This window comes from Tiliqua scincoides, chromosome 7 (assembly GCF_035046505.1).
Source record: "Tiliqua scincoides isolate rTilSci1 chromosome 7, rTilSci1.hap2, whole genome shotgun sequence".
NCBI lineage: Eukaryota > Metazoa > Chordata > Lepidosauria > Squamata > Scincidae > Tiliqua > Tiliqua scincoides.
The window spans coordinates 24,481,576-24,505,871 of NC_089827.1; the positions used below are offsets into that span (position 1 = coordinate 24,481,576).

At 43.3% G+C, this 24,296-nt stretch overlaps 1 protein-coding gene across 1 annotated transcript in view; it reads left to right on the forward strand.

Moving 5' to 3' along the window:
• The window catches only part of MAGI2 (membrane associated guanylate kinase, WW and PDZ domain containing 2), a 747,493-nt gene that overhangs the window by 499,437 nt on the left and 223,760 nt on the right, over positions 1–24,296 (forward strand). The window contains exon 6 of the mRNA XM_066633432.1: positions 3,919–3,998. Within this exon, the coding sequence (XP_066489529.1) occupies positions 3,919–3,998 (80 nt within the window). The remainder of the gene's footprint in view (positions 1–3,918; positions 3,999–24,296) is intronic.

Here is a 24,296-nt window from a genome sequence, read left to right on the forward strand (position 1 = left end):
GTTCCCATGAGAAGTTGGACTCAAACCAATTACCTCAGCCACTGTACCTGACTGATCTTATGAGAAACAGTGATGACATAAAGCCCCAAACTCCTTCAAAGCCCCAGACTATGTTTATTCTCCAAATGTATTAATTTATATGTACCTGCCAGATAACCCTCTCTCTAAAGAAGAGAACATCAGCCTGGTCACTGTCCTTGCACGTCTTGATCCTAATGATGAGAACATCTTCTGTTGGCATCAGTCCAGCTTATAATCTGTTGCACATGGCTGGTAAGATATCTTTTAATAATGAGAATACCAGCTGTAGTCAGACATACATCATCTTTGCTGTTAAGTGCTCCATCTTTTACCAATTTGCACTGATTTCTTGATAAAGCAACTGGAGTAAACACCTACCACAGGATTTCTCAAACTGTGGGTCACAACCCACTTGTTAATGGGTCACAAAGCTGCAACTGAGAAGCTGATAGCGGACTAGGAAATTCATTAAGCCCTATGGAAAGTGAACTGAACCCCACTGTGCATTTACTAATGAATAGACGACTGTGCCTTGGTCTGTTGCAAAGGGCAGGCCGAGAGGAATCCAACACCGCCAAAATTGTCCCGATCAACGCAGCCCCCCAAAAACACCCGAGTAGGAAGTCCCTCCCTCCAAGCTGATGAATGTATTAAGCCCTATGGAAAGCAAAAGTAAGCTACACAGTCATGTTTACTCATGAGTAAGCAAATTTACCTTGGCTGAACAAGTGCTCCAGAAGGCAGCCCCCCCCCCCCAATAGTACAGTATAAAGAGGTTTGAGCTGGTAACTATTTTATTGCAAACTGTTGTCTTTTTCAGATTCTTCTTCCTTTCCCCCCGCCCCCACCCCTGATAGAGGAGCCTAACTTTTTCTCATCATTCTGGAATTTTTAAGCTGTATAGAGGGAAGCTTTGGAATCTCAATCTAGCCCAAACAAAAAACATGTTGGATTTAAAATTGATTTTGTCCCAAATCACACTGAATTTGCTTAAATACAAGAACTTACACTGAACTGGGCACTGGGCAGGGCTGAAAAATCTTACTGATTTTTTTGGGGGGAAGGGGGGTGTGAGGTTACTGCAGGCAGACTACAGAGAAAATTCACTTAGTGGAACAGGGCTGGCTTCCCCATCTTATCTCTCCTTATTTATTTGTTCTAGTTTATTTAATTATTTATAGTCTGTCTAACTAGGGAAAATGGCACATTTCAGTGATTGCCATGGGCAGTTTCAGTGTTGCTGCATTCTCAGGAAAGTACTTCCTGCTTGATATAATGGCCATGACCTCTCTTCCATTGGGTCCTGGACACGACACATTGTCATTCTAAAAATGGGTCCCAGTGCTAAGAGATTTGAGGTTACCTAGCCTATAAAAGCCTCTGTATTCAGCCATTGCTTTGCTCTCAGGTGAGTGAGTCACCTTGAGTTGTGGAGTCTTATAGAGATGCCTGTCTTACACCTAGAAACATTGTGATTTGTACCTGGAGCTGCTTCTGTAAGTTGATGTGCTTATGTTTAGAAAGCACCCCTCTCACTCTGCTTAGCAATGTGATCCTGGGGATTGTGTCACTGCCCTCGCCTCTCCCCCACAAAGACTTACTTAGGGAGTAAATCTCCCTAAAAATTTGAGAACCACTGGTTCAGACAGCCTTGGACTAGACTTGCTTCTTCCTCGGAACCCTAAATAACCTCCAGTCCCAGTGAAATCCACAGGCCGGAACAAGTGGCTATTTAGAAAAACAGGTAGATGATATAAGTCAGCATTTCTCAAATTTCAGGTAGCACTTAGCTCAGCTGCCCTTGAAAATACGAAACTGAAAATACAGGATACAGAGCTGCTGGACAAGACAGACTCCTGGCAGGAAAGAAGCATGGTACTTTGCCCTGAATAGGTGGGAAGATGAAAAGGGGGGGAGGGTTGTGTGGAGAAGGATCCAAGTGTATGTTCTGCATTGACTTCTAAGGTGGAATGTTTGAATTCCATGCTATGCAAAATAGCAGCATGGGTGTGCTGCGTAATGGGATCTTTTCCTGATCGTGGCTTAGGTTTGAAGCCTAAATTGATGATGTCACTTTTGGCCATGACATCACTTCCGGTGGGTCCTGGCAGATTGTCATTCTGAAAAGTGGGTTCCAGTGCTAAAAAGTTTGAGAAATACTAATATAAGTGATAATGTAAGGTCCCTGGCTCTGTTTACTGGAACCCTAGAGAGAATTTGTAATGAATACATGAAATCATATAACGGGGTGGTGGGGAGTCAGTCAAAAGTCCAAGGAAAAATCATCCATTCCATAGATCAAGCCCTCCCCCCCCATGGGTACACATGCGCAATTGTAAAATATGGTTGTGTGTGCATGCATTGTTTGGCATTTTTTCTTTCCAGTGCATGTGAGTGACAGCAAAGATATGAGAATTTTAGATAGGAAATGTGATGTTAAGTATACACGTGGACTATTCACATTTGACAAAAAGGGCCACTACAGTTGCATAAATTGAACATCTGTTAGTATTGGGTCCTGAGCCAAGTAATAATCCTACATGAAAAATCACTAGGTTCTAAACCGGTCTAGTATACATTTGATGAAAGAGTGGTGGGGTTGGCTAGGTTGAATGCTAGCTGAGGGCTACACCCATCAAAGTTCTTCAGGCTGAAGGAAGCCCCAAACTCTCAGTCTTGGTGGCAGGAGTAGAACCTAATGTGCTGAAGAAGATGATATGCTGGGGTGAACTTGTCCCCCACTCAATATGAGAGAGCCACAGTTACTTGTCCCCCATTCAGTATGAGAGCCACTTTTCCAAAGGGGCTTCTTAGCCCAAATAGCAGGACTTCTTTACCATGAATGCCAGCTACGCTTTTCAGCAAATGCCTTACAGGTCTTTTTAAATTAGTCAGCAAATGTTACTTAAATTTTAAAAAAGCTTAATAATTCAGCAATATGTAAACTATACAAAGCGAGCAGCCTCCTAGGATGTGTTTAATAAATAAAACATGCACTACAAAAGGACTGTCACGCTGAGTGTGTGAAAGAGGGGATGAAACAGAGTGCCTTAGAGAAAGAGCATTCTTTAAAAAAATAAAACAAATATCCATTTCTCTTTTCTGGTTTAAAAGCCCTTTCTGGCTCAGAGTTTACTTGGCTGCAAAAAAAAAAAAAAGGATATAAAATTTAAGAAAACATTGCATATAGGTCTGTGTAGCTGGTTAAACTATCTTTTGGGAAACCACTCTTAGTGAAGAATTTTCTACACCAGTTCAGGGTCCATTTCATTGCTTTCCGGGGGGGGGGGGGAAGGAGAACAATCTATTCTGGGCTTTGCAGAATAAGCCACGTGATTCATTCAGCTTCTGCTAAATGTACTTTTATCATGGGAGGTGAATTAGATATGGAATAGATAACAGCTGGTTAATCAACCTGACATTAATCATCCTGTTAAGAAACAACAACACAGAGGCACAGTGCCATTTGAGCCCCTTTCTGCCTGTGTGGCTGTTGAGAAATATATTTAGGAAGCATTTAGGATTAAAATAATTCTCTGCTCAAACTCTAGCAAACGGGTTCAGAAGGCTGTCGGCTGCACCCGTTCAGTTGGAGAGCGCTGTAAATTCCTTTTGCCCTGGATGAGTTCTGCATTTACAATGAGGCTAACTTGGCAACATTCTAGTTGATTTTAATAAAAATAGCTGCTTTGAGGACAAGGAGCAGAGGCTGCCAAATTTAGAGCTGCTCTGCCCAATCGCTCTTACACCTCCTTCAGGTCTACTTAGAACCCCGTAAGCAAATTAAGTATATTGATTGCAGTTTTGTTGCGCTACCCTCCCTTCCCCCTCGTCGGAAGACATAAACTTGGTTCTGTTCAGTATGTGCCTGATCAGGGTGATTTCTTTTCTTTTCAGCCATAACACAAAGACAACATCATGGCTGGATCCACGACTTGCGAAAAAGGCTAAACCTCCAGAAGAATGCAAAGAAAATGGTAGGCTATTAAGTTTTCATTGCTGCTGCTGAAAAGGGGGTTTTGTCTGTGTTTTGTTATAAAGAGAAAGTGTTGGGGGAATGACGGGGAAAGGTTATTTAATTACTGCTGTAGTTATGTGTATTCCTCGGTTCTTGACATATCATGTATTACTGTTTGTCTGTAATATATGTTCTCATGATATTCCAAGCTAGGAATATAACACATGTGTGTCCAGGGTTGGGGCGGGAGAGTTGCTTGTAGTGTGCTTAACTCTTGAACTGTCCATTCTGCCCATCTTGGTCTGCAGTGTGTTGCTTTAAATCCTTTACATTGTACACAATGCAGTGCTCAAGGCAATCATTTGCAGGGCTGTAGTATGAATATTATGATGTGATTTGTTTTGTAAAGGGATGGTTCTGTGCCAGTTAAGTAGTAGCTAGTTTCGTAAACCAATGTCGGGGGGGGGGGGCAGAAGAGAGGGGGAAGGAATGTCAGATCTGTTGCTTTCTCAGTAAAAAGACATTTTTTAATCTTGTTGACATCATTTATAACAATGAACAACTGTTCATTCCTCTTTCTGATTGTACTATGAAATATGAACATTAGTGTATTTGTCAATATTGCTTCTGTTAACATTCATACAACTCTCTATGTCTTTTTAAACAGTCGGTTTTTCCAGAGTTTCCAATTAAAACATGTACATGCAAATTAGGCTGATTTAGCCATTTTTTAAAAAACTGCTATGGATGGCTGTTGAGACACTGTACAACTATTTTCTGTTGTTGCATTTAAGCTATAGTGGACAGCGGTTCCTTCCAAAGTAGTCCTGTTTGGACAAAATATACAAAATAGATGTAGCATAAATAGATGAAGATCTAGTGCGATCCTTTCCCCTACCCCCACACAGAGACAGAGCAACAGGATTTCCTAGACTGGAAGAATTCCCAAGTGGTACTCATCCATTTTCCATTTACATGCATCTTAGAAATAACATAACAAAATCTCTTTGGAGAAGTATGCTCCATTGTCCAACATCAAGAATGCATTTCTACTACAGCTTGCTCCTGATATTTTTTGTGCTGCTATTAGTAGCAATAGCAACTGCTTTTTCTCTCTTTTTATTACAACCAGTAGATGTTTGAAAACAGTCCCCACTCAAGCAGAGTCAATGTATACAATAATTTTATGTGGAAAAGGTTATGAGATGATTTATTGTAGAAAGATTACATTGTAGAAAATATTATTTCAAATCATTTTTAAATTACCTTGTAAATTCGCCTGAACTTAAAAGTTTCTTCCTTCAGCTTTCCATCATCAAATCATGTGATAGATACAAATATATTTTTCTTTCTAGTTCGTTCTCTGGACCCCCCTCCAATTTATATGCTTAAAATGAGGAAACAACTGAATTTGACATTCCAACCTAAGGATCAGCTAGTGCTGAGCAGTGTTGCTATAACCACCAGTGCAGACAATATTTCTAAGAGGGTAACATGAAAAGTACTTATCTTTCTACAGCTTACAGCCCAGTCCTATCTTGCAAATTGCCACTGTAAGGCTGCAATCCTATGCGCACTTTCCTAGGAATAAGCCATACTAAACACAATGGGACTTACTTCAGAGTAGACAGGGATAGGATTATGCTGTAAATCCTGGTGCAGCATCACAAAAGGCAAGCCACTGTCATGCGCTGTGGGACTGCTGGCACAAATCTCCAGAGGCCCTGCACCCATGCCAACAGCTCATTTGTGCAAGAGCAGGTAAGGTGGTGGTCAGGGATATGGTCAGGAATGTGTGAGCTAGCTAATTCTCCTGGATCTTATGTTGGTTTTCAATTTGATCAATCATAGTATCCTTCTGAACATGCTATTTGGGGGGAACACCATGTTTTGGTAGTTCCATTGCTTGGAGAGATGATTCCAGAAGATAGTGCTGGGGGACTACTTCGCAGCCCCATGGCATTTAAGCTATGGGATCCTGCTAACATCTAAATGAAACTGTTGAGTTAGTTCATTTGGAAATTTAAAACAAGGTGTCATCTATACACTGTTGACACCTAATTCTATTTCTCTTTTAATCTGCTTTAGATGAGGTGGGTAGAAATACAAAATACAGTAGTGAACTGAAGTGGATCAGTAGTGCAGTGGCCAAGAAACTTACATTGATTTCTGACAAGGAGGTTCCATTGGGAGGTGGTTCATCTGCTCAGGGTGGTGTTGTGGATAAGGTTATCTTACCCTAAAATAATGATCAGCTTCTCAATGCATTTGAGTAGGTTTTAAAAACCCATTGCAGGTTACCCCTTATCTGGACAGCCAAAATCTGGACTATTCTGAAATCCAAACATTTTTGTCCAAGAAACAAGAAGACTTGTTTTCTGTAGTGTGAACCCTAGAAGGTCTTGTGCTCATTCCCATGTACAACACAGGTACAGGCTGTAAGTTCTGTATGTAATTGCACAGACATTGTTGAAAGACACCCATATGAGTTACACTGTAAAGTGCAAGATGAAGCATTTCTCATTATATTTATGCAATTATTCCAAAATCCAGACAGATCCAGACACCTTCCTGTCCCAAGCAGTCTCAGTGGATACTTAACCTGTATTTGCAAATATCAATTCTTGAGAAACAATGAATGGCAAATTGTTAAATTCAGAGCAGACATTTAGGGACCAAGTATCATAAGTGGTAGTTGTTGTATGTGTCAGATTGTACTGTTATCATCAGGGCCTGTTTTTGGTCTATTTTTTACATTGTCTTGAGCTTGAAGGTACTTGCACCTTTTTTGTGGTTGTTCCCATATGACTCTGAGTGCATAATATTTAATCTGGCCATTGATTGATGTTTTGATTGAACTTCCCCACGACCTGCAATTATGCAGTAGCAGGGTGGCTTGCCAGATTGGGGAAACTTATGCATCCATGTTCTAATCCCCACATGATTAGAAAGCTGTTGGACACATTGTCCTCAGAAAAGGACTAACCAGGATGACTCTGTGAACTTCATGACTGAGTGGAGGCTTGAACCCTGGTTTTCCCAAGTTCTAGACAACATAATTTGATAGTACAGTAAGATTTATTGGTGGCCCCTTATTGTGGTTTTGCATTATCTAGCTGTATCAGAAATGACCTGAGTACTGTATTTTGAAGTTTAATATTCTGAGGTTCTTGATAGAAAGCCTAAAAGGATTAAAATTTTCCCCACCGTCATTCTCCCCCCTCCTCGTTTCTGTTTTCCACATGAAATTTTAATCTATTAATTGCTTTTCTTTCATATAATTCAGTCTGGTCTGTGTGGTATACACAATGTTTGTAAAGATGCAAGTTTGGGAATGTCAAATTGATGCAGCATTGATGGATAGGAACACTTTCCTGGCTTTTTGTTCCATCTCAGTCGATGGCTTAAAGAGAATGTGAAGTCCCAGCCTGTGCTAAATCTCCTGTCTTTTAGTAAACATGATGATTAGAATAAATATTGAAGGAGAGAAAACAGACTCCCTCTTTTCTGGCTTGCTCTAAAAATGTATCTGGGGTAAACGAGTACAGTACATAACTAACAGAAAACCACTCAAATCAAAGGAAAAATCAATTAGCTCAGGTAATTAGCAGTATTATCCTTGCGCCTCTTTTGTGTACAAGCTCTCTTCAAGTCACTCTAGCTGTTATTATTTCAACCTAAAAGTAACCAAGAGTAGAAATATTACCCTAAAAAGTCTGTACATTTAAATCAGAATCAAAGAAGCTTGTTTATCTCAGTACAACCTTGTGTTTCAAGGATAGAAAGAGTATACCTGAAGCCAGCCACTTTGTCCCTCTCATAATTTGGTGTTAAGAAATTGTTTTTGTTGCAAGCCCAGGCAAGACAACAACGCTGCATAAACTTCTGCAGTTATTCAGTGATTTCCCAAAGTCTCTTAAGTTACAAAATTTGATACTTTCACATATTTTGAAAGTCTCATAAAGACTGATACTGAGAGTCACACATGCTCTAACTGTCCCCATTTGCCATAAATAGTAACTGTTTCCTGGGACCTCTCCATGGTCAGTCACTACCCCTGTTTTTGTGAGTGCTGGAGAACTCACGTACTGCGAGAATGTCAGTGGAAAGACAGAAGCCTTCTCACACACTCCTGAGTCAGAAGAAACTGCCAACATAGGTGACCTGCATGATAACTGGGCTCTCCCAGCACACTTCTTTCAGCTGTGCTGCCTCTGCCAAAGCACTGGGAGGGAGAGATGGAAGGAGGACTCTGAAGGTGAAGAATAGTATGGGCGAAGAGGCTTACCAAAAGAGTGGGAAAGGAGAACCTGCTGAAGTGACGTTGCAAAATGGTACCTTGGCAGAAGCAGCACCGCTGAAAGGGCAACTGGTGTGATAATTAGGCTCCCCATATCTTGAAAATTTTATTTGTTTATTTACCATATTTCTATCCCACCTTTATCCCCCTAAGGGGACCCAAAGTGACTTTATCAACAGGGATGGGCACTCATGACTTGCAAACTGAACTCCAGTCATGAAAACATGCATTTTCTGAGACTCGTGGGAACTCGAGTCACGTGCATCACTGTCTCCAGGGTTATTACCTGAAAAAGTCAAGACTTATAGATACACAAGTCAGTAAGTCTCATAATTTGGGGCCCAAGACTCGGCAACTAGGCTTCGTGTGTGTGCATAAGAACATAAGAACAGCCCCACTGGATCAGGCCATAGGACCATCTAGTCCAGCTTCCTGTATCTCACAGCGGCCCACCAAATGCCCCAGGGAGCACACCAGATAACAAGAGACCTCATCCTGGTGCCCTCCCTTGCATCTGGCATCTGACATAGCCCATTTCTATCATCAGGAGGTTGTACATGCACATCATGGCTTGTAACCCGTAATGGATTTTTCCTCCAGAAACTTGTCCAATCCCCTTTTAAAGGCATCCAGGCCAGATCCCATCACCACATACTGTGGCAAGGAGATCTACAGAGCAACCACACGCTGAGTAAAGAAATATTTTCTTTTGTCTATTCTAACTCTCCCAACACTCAATTTTAGTGGATGTCCCCTGGTTCTGGTGTTATGTGAGAGTGTAAAGAGCATCTCTTTATCCACTCTGTCCATCCCCTGCATAATTTTGTATGTCTCAATCATGTCCTCCCTCAGGCACCTCTTTTCTAGGCTGAAGAGACCCAAAAGCCGTAGCCTTTCCTCATAAGGAAGGTGCCCCAGCCCCGTAATCATCTTAGTCGCTCTCTTTATCACCTTTTCCATTTCCACTATGTCTTTTTTGAGATGTGGCGACCAGAACTGAACACAATACTCCAGGTGTGGCCTTACCATCGGTTTGTGCAACGGCATTATAATATTCGCTGTTTTGTTCTCAATACCTTTTCTAATGATCCCAAGCATAGAATTGGCCTTCTTCACTGCTGCTGCACATTGGGTCGGCACTTTCATTGACTTGTCCACCACCACCCCAAGATCTCTCTCCTGATCTGTCACAGACAGCTCAGAAGCCATCAGCCTATATGTAAAGTTTTGATTTTTTGCCCCAATGTGCATGACCTTACACTTACTGACATTGAAGCGCATCTGCCATTTTACTGCTCCATTCTGCCAGTCTGGAGAGATCCTTCTGGAGCTCCTCACAATCACTTCTGGTCTTCACCACTCGGAAAAGTTTGGTGTCGTTTGGTGCAAGTTTGGTGCAAACTTTGCCACCTCACTGCTCACCCCTGTCTCCAGGTCATTTATGAAGAGGTTGAAAAGCACCGGTCCCAGACAGATCCTTGGGGCACACCGCTTTTCACTTCTCTCCATTGTGAAAATTGCCCATTGACACCCACTCTCTGCTTCCTGGTTTTCAACCAGTTCTCTATCCATGAGAGGACCTGTCCTCTAATTCCCTGACTGTGGAGTTTTTTTAGTAGCCTTTGGTGAGGGACCGTGTCAAACGCCTTCTGAAAGTCCAGATATATAACGTCCATGGGTTCTCCCACATCCACATGCCTGTTGACCTTTTCAAAGAATTCTATAAGGTTCGTGAGGCAAGACTTACCCTTACAGAAGCCATGCTGATTCTCCCTCAGCAACGCCTATTCGTCTGTGTGTTTTGAGATCCTATCTTTGATGAGGCATTCCACCATCTTACCCAGTATAGATGTTAGGCTGACCGGCCTATAGTTTCCCGGGTCCCCCCTCTTTCCCTTTTTAAAAATAGGCGTGACATTTGCTATCCTCAATTCTTCTGGCACCGTGAGCATTTTGAGGGACAAGTTGCATATCTTAGTCCAGAGATCAGCAACTTCATTTTTCAATTCCTTAATAACTCTTGGGTGGATGCCATCAGGGCCCAGTGACTTATTGATCTTTAATTTATCAATGAGGTCTGAAACATCTTCTCTTTTAACCTCTATCTGACTTAATTCCTCGGTCAGGAGGGGCCATTCGGGCAGCGGTATCTGCCCGAGGTCTTCTGCCGTGAAGACAGATGCAAAGAACTCATTTAATTTCTCTGCCATCTCTAAGTCTCCTTTTATCTCCCCTTTCCCTCCCTCACCATCCAGAGGGCCAACCGCTTCTCTGGCGGGTTTCCTGCTTCTAACATATTTGAAGAAGCTTTTATTATTCCCCTTAATGTTGCTGGCCATGCGTTCCTCATAGTCTCGCTTGGCCTCCCGTATCACCTTCTTACATTTCTTTTGCCACAGTTTATGTTCCTTTTTATTCTCCTCATTAGGGCAAGACTTCTATTTATGGAAGGAAGCTTCCTTGTCCTTTACAGCCTCTCTAACTTGGCTGGTTAGCCATGCGGGCACCCTCCTGGATTTAGTGGAACCCTTCTTTCTTTGTGGTATACACCTCTGCTTGGCCACTATTACTGTTGTTATAAGCAGCCTCCATGCACTCTGAAGAGATTTGACTCTTTTTACCTTCCCTTTCAACCTCCTTCTAACTAGCCTCCTCATTTGAGGGAAGTCCGCCCATTGGAAGTCAAGGGTTTCTGTGAGAGATTTGCTTGGTATTCTTCCCCCGACGTGCATGTCGAAACGGATCGCAGCATGATCACTGTTCCCCAACGGCTCCATAACATTGACATCTCTAACCAGGTCCTATGTACTACACAACATTAAATCCATAGTCACCTGTCCTCTGGTGGGCTCCATGACTAGCTGCTCTAAGGCACAGTCATTTAGCATGTCAAGGAATCCGGTCTCCTTTTCGTGACCAGAACACAAATTGACCCAGTCTATATGAGGATAATTGGTCCCCCATGATTAAAACCCTGTCCCTCCTTGTCACCTCCCTGATCTGTTTTCTCATTTCAAGGTCCCCTTCCGATTTCTGGTCTGGAGGATGATAGTACGCCCCCAGTATTACATCGCCCCACAGGCCTGGTAATTTAACCCACAGAGATTCTACGGTGGAGTCGGACCCACCTTCAATCTCTACTTTGCTGGATTCTATCCCTTCCTTAACATAAACAGCCACCCCACCTCCAACACGCCCCTGCCTGTCCCTCCTGTAGAGTTTATAGCCTGGGATTACGGTATCCCACTGATTCTCCGCATTCCACCAGGTTTCCGTTACGCCCACTATGTCAATGTTTTCCCTAGTCACCAGACATTCCAGTTCTCCTATCTTTGCTCGGAGACTTCAGGCATTCGCATAAAAGCATTTGTACATGGGATGCCCCAGGATGGGCTGCTTATTCGCTCCTTTGTCCCTGCGTTCTCTCACTGTGCCAAACTGTTTATCACATCCCATCATGCTACCATTTCCAATTTCTTCTCCTACTCTGCCTTTGTCTTGTTGTTCTCTAACCTCCCCATCCTAGTCCCATAGGGATGAGGAGTCCCGAACTGGATGCCCCTCAGCTCCTGTCGGCCTTCCCCCAGGGATCAGTTTAAAAGCTGCTCTGCCACCTTTTTAATGTTAAGCGCCAGCAGTCTGGTTCCATTCTGGTTCAAGTGGAGCCCGTCCCTCTTGTACAGGCCCTGCTTGTCCCAAAACGTTCCCCAGTGCCTAACGAATCTAAACCCCTCCTCCCTATACCACCGTCTCATTCATGCATTGAGACCCCTGATCTCCACCTGCCTAGCTGGCCCTGCACGTGGAACAGGTAGCACTTCAGAGAATGCTACCTTTGAGGTCCTGACTTTCAGCTTCCTACCTAAAAGCCTAAATTTAGCCTCCGAGACCTCCCGGCTACACTTGCCCACGTTATTGGTGCCAACATGCACCACAACCGCTACCTCCTCCCCAGCACTGTCTACCAGCCTGTCTAGACGAGAAGTGATGTCCGCAACCTTCGCACCAGGCAAGCAAGTCGCCATGCGGTCCTCACATCTGTTGCAAACCCCCCTCTCTATGTTTCTGATAATCGAATCCCCCACTACAAGAAGCCCCTGACCCCCCTCCCACCGAGGAGTATCCTGAGTGCATTCAGATACGGGCCCATCCCCTGGAGAAGGGGTCCCCCCTAGGGGGGCCCTGGCCTCCTCGCCCAGATGCTGAACTCGCCCAGACACTAAACTCGCAGTGCCTTACCTAGCACTTAGCTCCCAGTGGTACTAGGGGTCCCAGAGGCCACGTGCTCCTGCAGAGAGGCTCACGCGTTATGCCCCTAGCTAGCTCCTCCTCCCTCCCTCCTTGCTGATTGAGAGGGGGGCTGGTCTTCCCAGGTGTGATTACAAAAGCTCAGGAAGACAAAGGCTGCTGATGGGCTTAATCCCAGAGGCCATATGCTCCTGCAGAGAGCTCCTGCTCCTGCATGTGCTTACTATTTTTTGGCTGCTTCTATGTCACCCTGAAAGACCTTGTGGGTGATCTGGAAGCCAGTATCCAAACCAGCACAAGCAGCAGTAGGTAGGAGGAGGGTAGGTTGGCTCCAGGAGAGTTGGGGCTGGGGTGGGGAGGAGGAGAGAGGCTGCGCAAGACTGAGGGAAGGAACCAGAAGAAGGAGGGGCAGTCAGGACAGGGGGGAGCATTCCTGTCCAACTTGGAAGGAATGGATGATTGATTGGCCGATTGATGGATCGCTTGATTTTTTTTTCTCAGAACTAGGGAGGGGAGTAGGAGGAGCCCAGTGGACAGGGGAGTGGGTTCTTGAGATATTTTCATTTGCAGTTAATCAGTTCGTAAGTGATGAAAAAGTGCTTATTTCTGGTCACCTCCTGCTTAATGACATCACTTCTTACTTCCTGTTATCACTCTTGACCCTCAGCATGCACCATGAATGCTATTCAGCCCGCTGTATGAAGCGAATTTGACACCCCTGGTGTGCTGTATATGATTTTTCAAAATTAAAGAGTGTCCTGCTGACTTTTGCTGCTTAGGGGGCATTTGCTCAAATGGTTACTGTTTGGCAAAGTATGCCCAGTGGCAGAGAGCCATGTGCTGTAAAAGGCCTCCAGCATGGGGTGCAGACTTGATGAGATTGTAAGCTGATTCTCTTTCTGCTTCTGCACTAAATGATGTTTAAGTAAGTGGCAGGAGGTCTGGCTCAGTTGGTAGAGCTGCCGCCTTGTATGCCTGAAGATCTGAGGCTGCCAGTTCGAAACAACCAGAAGTACCCGAGAACTGACGACACGCTGATATACTGATGAGCTGACCCTCGGTGGCAGAGAGGAGTTGCCACCAAGTGGAGCGTGGGAGGCGAAGGGCCAGAGAGAGGCCAGACCGGGAACTAGAACTATTCAATTGTAAAAATCCCTACGGGGGTTTAGAACAGCCTGCCTATGTAAACTGCCTTGGATTAAAATCTGAGGAGAAATCTGACGACCAAAGAAAGGCGGTATATAAATACCTGTATAAAATAAATATAAATATAAGTAAAGCCAGATGTTTACTGTACACTGCAGTTGCTCTGCATCGTTGGTGTAACATCACATGACAGAGGTAATTCTTTGATGGCAAGTAGAGTAGCCTCTTAATTGAGGCCATTTAATCTCAAATTAATTGAGAATATCTGTTTTATTGACAGGGATAATTATCCCTTCCTTTCCCTCCTTTTTTTTTTTTTTTTTTTGCTCAAGAAAAATATTCCTAAAATAAGGTTTAAAAATCTCAACAATTTACAATCTAGTTTCCCTTTCTCTGGAGAAAACAAATTTGCAAATTACTAATGTTTTCCCCTTTTCTGCGTAACATGGAATTGTTCCCACCATGCTCCCCAGTACAGAAAATGTCATAAGAACATTAGAAAAGTGGTGGGTGGTGGAAAAGGTACCACTTCATGAAGTGGTAGATAGTGGAAAGGTCTCCAGAGAATTCTCTGACTGAGCCTAGGGGTCTGGTCTGTTTTGTGGATCTCCCTGCCCTGTTGTCAGGGATTAGGTTGTCTCTTTCTTTGTTTGTTTTCTGTTGGTTATTTACAACTTGTCTTGTCTGCAAATTTTAAAATCTAGTTTCTCCCTACTGTTTTTACTTTATGATCTCTTTTGAACAAACCAGGGGTGTGTGTGTGTGTGTGTGTGTGTGTGTGTGTGTGAGAGAGAGAGAGAGAGAGAGAGAGAGAGAGAGCATATGTGTTTTAATTGGATGATTTTTTGTGAGATCTGCTTTTGTTTACTGCCTTCTATGTTTTATTGAGTTTTCCTTTTGGTGTGGGTTTTCTTAGATTTTAAGTCAGCTTGGATACCGCTTCTTAAGAGGGGAACAATTTAATATAAATAATTTTAATAAAAACTTTCCAGATCAAATTCTGAGTTTAAGCAATTCTTCCAAAACCTGTTGAGTAAACTGTACAGTGTAGGATACCTTTTGATATAGGGGGAAAAAATTCAATATCTCTACTGCATATCTCCATAGTAAACACTAAGGAACCATTTCAAATTTCAGTATGGGTCAAGACAGATAAATTTCAGGTGAATGATACGAAATTATACTCACCAGTCTCAAATATATTGAAGGTTACTACAAAAACAAAACCTGATTTTCAGAGTAGTCATTTTGGTAGTAAAAACCTGAAATTCGTTATTACTAGTTCTGACTAGTCAAAACTAGAGGGTCCAAGTGGCGTTTGAGGTTTCTAGTGTCATCTAGTCAGAACTAGAAATGATCATCTTTGTTGGGAACAACTAGTTCCAACTACCCCCTTTGAATGGGGTTGTACCTCCCCTGCAAGAATGGGTATGTAGCTTTGGAGTTTTCCTGGACTTCCAGCTCTCTCTGGAGAAATAGTGGCAGTGCGCCAACTGAGACCATACTTGAGCCATTTGGACCTGGCCATGGTGATCCATATTTTAGTAACTTCAGAACTGGACTACTGAAATGCATTTTACATGTGACTACCCTCTAAAATGGTTCAGAAACTGCACAGTGCAGAAAGCAGAGGCTCTGGTAATTATGGGGACTTTAAATCTGCTGGACCACTGCTTCAGCAACTACACTGGCTACCCATTAGTTTCCAGTTCCAATTCAAGTACTTTTGAGGCCCTACATGAGTTGGGTCCAGACTATCTGAAAGATTGCCTCCATCCATACATTCCAGCTTGGGGGCAAACCTTCTCTGTAATACTGCCACAACTATAGAATTGCCATCCAGGGGAGAACTCTCTCCCTCATGACTTTTCAGCAAGGGCTCAAAGCATACCTGTTTCAGCTGGCATTTTGTAGGCCACCTTGCACATTTGCTTCAACCTGGGGATGGTGGGATATAAATTTCTCAAATAAAATAAAATAAAAAACTAGGAAGATTGAGAAGCTCCAGATGTTTTCAAGATAGAGACAATGACCTTTTCTTAGTTGGAATTAGTTTGTCACGCCTGGCCATAGTACTTTCTAGTTTTTATTAGGCAATATTAGAAACCTTCAACAGGGTCTGGAGTTTCTAGCTTTCACTATTTAGAACGTGTAATAATGAATTTCAAAGGTTTACTGTTTACACACATGCACACAGAGATAGAGAGAGACTGCCCGCTTTAGAAGTTATATCACATTTAACTTTTTAAGCAAATGAATGCATACCTCATACACAATACATTTACTTTTTATAATAGTAGGCACTCACTGTTGTGATAAATTTTTAAAAAATGTGTTTAGAAATACAGAGGGAGGCAATTGCATACACCTCTCTTCCCTTGCTTTACAGCATTCACCAAAGAGGCACATGGTGGACAAACAGGACCTTACCTTGCCTGTAAAATGTGAAATGTTCATCTAGTAAGCTTCAGGGATCCCTAATTTAACCTGGCACATAACGAACACCTCTTAAATCAAGAAGTCTAGTGCACAATAATTGTAGTACTAGCATTGTATAGTGCTTTTTGAGCATGCAAAGCACTTCACATGGAGGTAATCTTTAGAACAACCCCATAAGGTAAGTATTCTTTCTATATATTGCAGTTGGGGAACACCTTGCCTCAGGCCATCTGGCAGCCATTCTCATCTAGTGTCAGAGAGAAGATTTGAGCAGTTCTGATTTTCAGCTCAGTCTTGTAGCCACTAAGCTATCTCAGGTCTCAACTTAAGCATTCCTTGTTAATGGTTTATGTGTGTTTATTTGCCTAAATGTAGACACTCTAAACTTCAAACATTGCATCAATTGCTTTTTACAGTGAAAAGGAACTGTGCCTTTTTAAAATGTTGCTGTAGTTGTTTTGGCCAGTAGTTCTCCAGAATACACTTACAGAGCTTTGTGGTAAAACAAAAAAGCAGAACTTTGCCTCTATGGAGGCACCATCACCAGAGATGCTAATCTCCTGAAATACTACGCAGTGACCCACGAGTCAGGACATGAATTCTTTTAGCTAATTGGGAATGTACGGTATTCACAAAATCACATTTGTTTTGTGATGTGAAAGGCTCACATTTTTGTCAAATCCAGGCGGGAGCTTAGTGAACTGTGGGACTCTGCATCTGGGAGTTTTGGAATAATTTGTCTGAAGTAATGAGGAGTGTCATGTGATGCTGTATCAAAGCAAAGCTGAAGTGAAAGCCAGCTGGGTACAGCAGTTGTATATCAAACAGTTGCTGGATTTTGTCTCTCTGGAAAAATTAGAGAACATAATGAACAAAATCAGAAAACCTGGGGAGTAGCCTGTGTGAATACCGATTAGCAAAAAAACAATTTTATTGGTGAAATTTGTTCACACTAAATTCATTATTCCTTCACCTAAGGTTCCACAAGTTATTTCAGAAGCACACTCACAGACCCAGTCCACGTACAGAGGCAAACTAGGCAACCACCTTGACCCACATTCTGCCCAAGCCTAGGTTATGTAAATGTCTTGGAGGCAGAGCCGAAGCATGCACGTGGCGACTGTTTAGGGGGAGGGATAAATAAATGGCAAATATCAAAACTGAACATTTGGGGCTCCTCAGTATAGAAAAGATGCGCCTGAGGGGGGACATGATTGAGACATACAAAATTATGCAGGAGATTCCCTCCACAGTCAGGGAATTAGAGGACAGGTCCTCTCATGGATTGAGAACTGGTTGGAGGCCAGGAAGCAGAGAGTGGGTGTCAATGGGCAATTTTCACAATGGAGAGAGGTGAAAAGCGGTGTGCCCCAAGGATCTGTCCTGGGACCGGTGCTTTTCAACCTCTTCATAAATGACCTGGAGACAGGGTTGAGCAGTGAAGTGGCAAAGTTTGCAGACGACACCAAACTTTTCCGAGTGGTAAAGACCAGAAGTGATTGTGAGGAGCTCCAGAAGGATCTCTCCAGACTGGCAGAATGGGCAGCAAAATGGCAGATGCGCTTCAATGTCAGTAAGTGTAAAGTCATGCACATTGGGGCAAAAAATCAAAACTTTAGATATAGGCTGATGGGTTCTGAGCTGTCTGTGACAGATCAGGAGAGAGATCTTGGGGTGGTGGTGGACAGGTCGATGAAAGTGTCGACCCAATGTGCGGCGGCAGTGAAGAAGGCCAATTCTATGCTTGGGATCATTAGGAAGGGTATTGAGAACAAAACGGCTAATATTATAATGCCGTTGTACAAATCGATGGTAAGGCCACACCTGGAGTATTGTGTCCAGTTCTGGTCGCCGCATCTCAAAAAAGACATAGTGGAAATGGAAAAGGTGCAAAAGAGAGCGACTAAGCTGATTACGGGGCTGGGGCACCTTCCTTATGAGGAAAGGCTACGGCGTTTGGGCCTCTTCAGCCTAGAAAAGAGACGCTTGAGGGGGGACATGATTGAGACATACAAAATTATGCAGGGGATGGACAGAGTGGATAGGGAGATGCTCTTTACACTCTCACATAATACCAGAACCAGGGGACATCCACTAAAATTGAGTGTTGGGCGGGTTAGGACAGACAAAAGAAAATATTTCTTTACTCAGCGCGTGGTCGGTCTGTGGAACTCCTTGCCACAGGATGTGGTGCTGGCGTCTAGCCTAGACGCCTTTAAAAGGGGATTGGACGAGTTTCTGGAGGAAAAATCCATTATGGGGTACAAGCCATGATGTGTATGCGCAACCTCCTGATTTTAGGTATGGGTTAAGTCAGAATGCCAGATGTAGGGGAGAGCACCAGGACGAGGTCTCTTGTTATCTGGTGTGCTCCCTGGGGCATTTGGTGGGCCGCTGTGAGATACAGGAAGCTGGACTAGATGGGCCTATGGCCTGATCCAGTGGGGCTGTTCTTATGTTCTTATGTTCTTATTGATAGAGTTGATAGAAAGATGCTCTTTTCCCTCTCACATAATGCCAGAACCAGGGGGCATCCACTAAAATTAAGTGTTGGGAGAGTTAGGACAGAGAAAAGAAAATATTTCTTTGTTCAGCATGTAGTTAGTCTGTGGAACTCCTTGCCACTGGATGTGGTGATGTCTGGCCTAGGGGCTTGGACAAATTTCTGGAGGAAACGTCCGCCACAGGTTACAAGCCATGATGTATGTGTGTAACCTCCTGATTTTAGAAGTGGGATACCCCAGAATGCCAGATACAAGGGATGGCACCAGGATGCAGGTCTGTGTGCTCCCTGAGGCATTTGGTGGGCCACTGTGACAGGGCCTGGGGGGGGTAAAGGGGGTAATTTGTACCTTTGCCCTGCGGGCCCAGGGTCAGAAAGGGGACCCAGGAGCCAAAGGAGGGGGTGCAGAAAGTTCCTGGGATCTGACATTTTCCTATCTCACCTGAACTCGCTACCTGTGCATGATGCTCAGGCACAGCCAGGTGCAGTGCCTGCAGTGTTTGCTGCTGCAAACCATGAACACCAGGTCCAGGAATGCATCCAGTGTCAAATCTGGGAGGAAACTGGCCTGCTACAGTAGCTCTCTGGCTTGTGGATCTCCTTAACAGTGAAGAAATGTATAGAAGCTCATGACCCAGCTGCAGGGCTATAGCTGCTGCAGAAGTTCATTTTGGTCCATTCTAGTATGAGTCTAAATATGAATTTAGAGTAAATGAGACTAAGACTCATTTAGAATGAGTCTAAATATGAATTTTCTATATTTCAAAGATTTTAGAGAGACTTAGGAGTGTGTTTGGTTTTCCATATTACTTTAACTAGCTGCCAATGCTGAATGGTCAGGTAGACCTGGGCTCTGCATCAAGAAGCCTAGTAACCCTGGGCTCCAAAGACTATTGTGGCTGTCAGCACCTTTCCCCTGCCCTATTTTGCCCCCCATTCTACCTGCCCCCATTGCCTCCTCCCCCTTTGGGAAGGGGCCCAAAAGAAACTTCGTACCCCCCAATAAAATTCCTCTTGTATGCCCTGCACTGTGATATACTGGAAGCTGGACTAGATGGGCCTATGGCCTGATCCAGTGGGGTTGTTCTTATGTTAGAATTTAATTAAGCTTGAGGCTTCTTATGTTGTAATCCTGTTAGGGTCAACCCAAACTACGTATAACTATTCTGTACTATAAAACCTCCTTGTCCTTCTTGTGTAAATATTGCCACCTGGTCCTGGCATTTGCTTTGGTTTGCATTATGTTCTTCTACTTGGCAAGTTTCTCCTTTGTCCTGCGATTCATCAGCAGTGCAGGCCAATGTGATCGAAGACTTTTTGGCAGCAGCAAATATCCTGTTTTCAAAGTATCAGCATGGGAGAATGCTTGGCACAAACCCAGCTGGTATGCTTAAGTGTCCTGTGTAAGTCCTAGTTGCTATGACCTCTATTGTCATGATAAAGCAAGCCAGTTTGTAAAATATTCCCCTTTTATCTAATATGACTGACATGCAATAAATAAGAGTCACAATAGTAATAATTAAGGCAGTGTATCACAGTGTTGCACATTTTACATAGTATCTGGAATCCAAAGTAGTACATTAGGCACTCCAGTAGGCTTGGGCATGGTGAGTAAAATTATTTACTTTTTTTTAACAGTAGACTCCTTGCCATGTTACAAACTATTACTGAATGTAACTTCAATTCTTAAAGTGCTCTTCCATGTGTCATGGGGATGGAGGAGGGCATGGCTGTTTGAGAAGCCTAGGTCCAAGTCTTACAACTTACACAGTTCTTTAGCTCATTCACAGTCTACTTGAACCCAGGTCTGTACCCGAATTAGGCTGCACTTTACACATGTTTCACTGGAAGTAACAGTTCAGTCCAATACTTCCCAGCACCCAGAGCTGCAACAGAACCAAAATGGCTACCTATGGGGCTGGGAAGCAGCACCAGGGCTGTTCGGGGCAACAGAGCTTATGCTCCCTTATCCTGTGTAATCCCCAGGTGGCCTCGATGGGTCTCCTTGGATTTTTGCCCAGAATCGAATGGGCACAGATCCAAGGAGACCTGTGTCAGGTCTCCCAGGCCGGGGGAGGGGGTGGTGGTTAGGATATGGCTGCAGAGCCTGCCCATTGAATTTCCCATTGAATTACTTCACAGTAAGCATGCTTAGGACTGCACTGTTAGTCCACTTTATTGCCATGGACATTAAAGGATGGCACTTACTAAATTTGCTCAGCTAGTCAGGTTTTGGCTGGGTGTCCGTCCCCCCTAGTATTACTACTCCATTGTCCTTGAAGAATACTGAAGAACACATCTAATCCCTCTCAATATTCTATTTTCAATGGTCCACTCCATTCTTAATTTCTACTCTATCAAGAAGTTCATTGTGTTCAAAACTGAAAACTGTTGTTGCAATGTTTCTGTAGGCAAGAGCAGCTTTGAAATGAAAGCATAATAACATTTGCTTGATGTTTATGTCTTAAGCATTAAAGAGTCCCTTCTGCTCTTGAACAGGAGTATACTGATATTATATCTCATTTTCAAAATGATGGCATCTATATTTAATTAGTATTAGTATTAGTAGTATTAACAGTATTTATATACCACTTTTCAACTAAAAGTTCACAAAGCGGTTTACAGAGAAAAATCTAGCTGCTGCCAAACAAATACTATTCTAAAACTAATTTATATAAGCCTTTCTCAGCTTTTATGGGCTAGGGAAGTATGGTTTTTCTTTTCCTTCTTTCATATTTTCCAGTTCTTGAAAGAAATAGAATGTTATATGAACTGCATGGTTCAAAAAGAAGTTATTAAAAAGTGTTTGTTTTCCCCCCCATTTTTATAAAGGCCTATCAAGGACTGGGTTTCACAGATCTTTGAGGTTGATTGCTGGATGGTAGTGAGGAGAAAACCCACTCTCTTGTGTTGTGATTAATGATTTTAAAGTGGTGTTTTGCCAAGGTAAATCATATTTCTCAGCACCTTCCTGTTATACCCTGCCCCCCTATATCAGCAAATAAGAATATAGGAGCAATTTCAAAAGGGATTTTTGTATTTCAAAAAAAAAAAAAAAAATTCTTAAGGTTCCATTAAAATGTCAGGATTATATACTACATTCCATATTTTCTATTCAGTCATGCCAATTCAGATTGCAAGAGACACTGATCATATATGTATTGTACTAATTTGAAAAAATGAATTCATTTATACCCCATTCCTAAGGGCAATATGTCAAATATTCGGTTAGGTCTAACCATATGTGTTGCTAGATTCTCAGTGTTTACATAGACCTGTGTATATCTGTAAGCTCAAGTTACTCAAACACACTGTCCAATCCTATCCCCCGCCATAACATGCAACTATGCCAATGGAGGTAATGGTGCCAATGGTGGTGGGGAGGGGGGAGAGACAGACAGCCAGCAGGAAGAAAGTAATAATAATTCTTTTAGAAGTACAAATATTTTTTACTTATCCCCCCCCCCCCCAGTAGGCTACCTAGGGCCCAGTCCTATCCAACTTTCCAGCCCTGGTGCAGGCGTAATGCATCCCCAAGATAAGGGAACAAATGTGACTGCCACCCCACTGCAGAAAGCAGCATGCACCCTGTTTGCATGGCTGCATCAGTGCTGGGAAGTTGGATAGGATTAGACCCCAATCTCCTAGGGGTCTGCTCGGACCCATGCTAGCCGTTTAGCTAGTGTATGTCCAAGGAGAGAAAAAAGGCAAGGAGAGTTCAAAAAGAGGGGATAGAATCTGAGTGCAAGTTGCTGTTGTTGGGTTCCATCCTCTCCCTCCCCACTCCCAACCCTCCTCCCCATCCCCAAATTCCCCCTGCCCTTCCTCTCCCCAACCACAACACATATCCATTGCCAGCTTACCAGTACCAACAGAGGTCTCTGGAGCCGCTGCTGCATACACCACTGCCCATTTCTGACTTCAGCCCAGCAGCACACTGCTGCAGCCACCAGAAAGCACCCTGTGCTGCCAGGATTCAAGTTCTGGCAGCACATGGAAACCATAGGATTTTTTTATTTACCCATTAGTTATTTACAACCCAATCCTATGGTCTGCTACCACCAGCTTAGCGGCCTCTATACCGGCACTAGCCATCATAAAAGCACAGGAAAGTGCTTTTCAGCATTGCAAAGCTTTGGAAACAAATTTTCCCTTACCCTGAGGAGACCTCCAGCCTGCCCAATTTCTGCACTGGATATTCTGTGGGCTGTGCGCCCCAGCTGTGCAAGCATTGCATAGGATTGGGCTGTTAGTTGCTGTTCCTCTAGCAACTAGAGGGTGAGAACTCAGCAATGCATGGGTAGCATCTGTGAGTGCTAGAACACACACTGGTACACACTAGACAGTTCCTTTTATGGCGATTTGAGGGATCTATTTGAAAGTCGGGTATCTGAGGGCTAATCCCTTGTATCTCTCCTTGGCCATGATCAAGTGAGTGGTCTTTATGAACACACCGTTTTGAGCAAAACCCAGCAGGGTGCTGCCTGGTTTTGCCTTGGTCACTGTTTCTCCTATGCTAGAGATGGATATTTTGGTATGCCCAATTGATATCTGAGCTTAAGCTTTTATAGTGGACATGCAGTTTACTAAGGCCAAAATGGAAAAGACTGCCCAAATTGACTCATCCAAGTAGCACTATGTAACAAACACAGAGAGGTTTTTCTATTAAGGTAAAGGGTCCTTGTTCACCACATGAGTTTTTAATAATTTGCCTGTTCCTTGGTTTCTATCTGCATCACACACACACACACACACACACACACACACACACACACACACACACCCCTACTCTTATTTGCAGCAGGTTAAAAAAAAGTTCCATGGAATTTTAATTGAAGTTTTTCCCTCTTGTAAATATAATCTGGGGACACATAGTCTGGATCAGATGGGGGCAAACTATTTAAAGTATTAACCCCCTGCCCCTGTCATAATTGTGCTGCATTTTACTTTTCATTGACTTTTCAGCATGCAGTTTATTGATCTGGTGTAGTGCAGTGACTAAGAGATTCAGCTGCAAATCTGAATTTCCCCAGTTGGAATGTTGCCTCTGATACTAGGTAAGACTCTCATCTCACCTCTTCCACCTCAACAGGCTGTAGGCAAGCTGTTTCCTATAAGCCTCAGCTCCCTAGTTGCAAAATGGGGATAATAATGCTTTCCTAGAGGGTGGTTGTGAAGATTACATCAATAATACATGTGATGTACACAGTGGCGTCACTAGGGTTCGCGTCACCCAGTGTGGGATGCCATCCCCCCCATGCAGTGGGCAGGGCAACACCCCAGGTGGTGGGCGTGGTGATGTACCATCACTCTGCCCCTACTGGTTTTTTGGCTGTACCTTTTGATAGAACAAAGATAGAACACATTCTGCATGAAATTACGCATTGGTTGATATATAACATGATGGTATTATTCTTCCAAATTTTGATTTTAGTGATTTTGGTCACTAGTGGTGTCACACACTCTCCCATGGTGTCAACATACTAACACCTTATTGCAGCAGTTCTCAAACATTTAGCACTGGGACCTACTTTTTAGAATGACATTCTGTCCAAGACCCACCAGAAGTGATGTCATGGTGGAAGTTACATCATCAGGCAAATTAAAATAAATAAGTATAAATAATTAAAGAAAAACAAATAATTAAATAAGCAGAAGCCAACCCTGTTCCACCAAGTGAA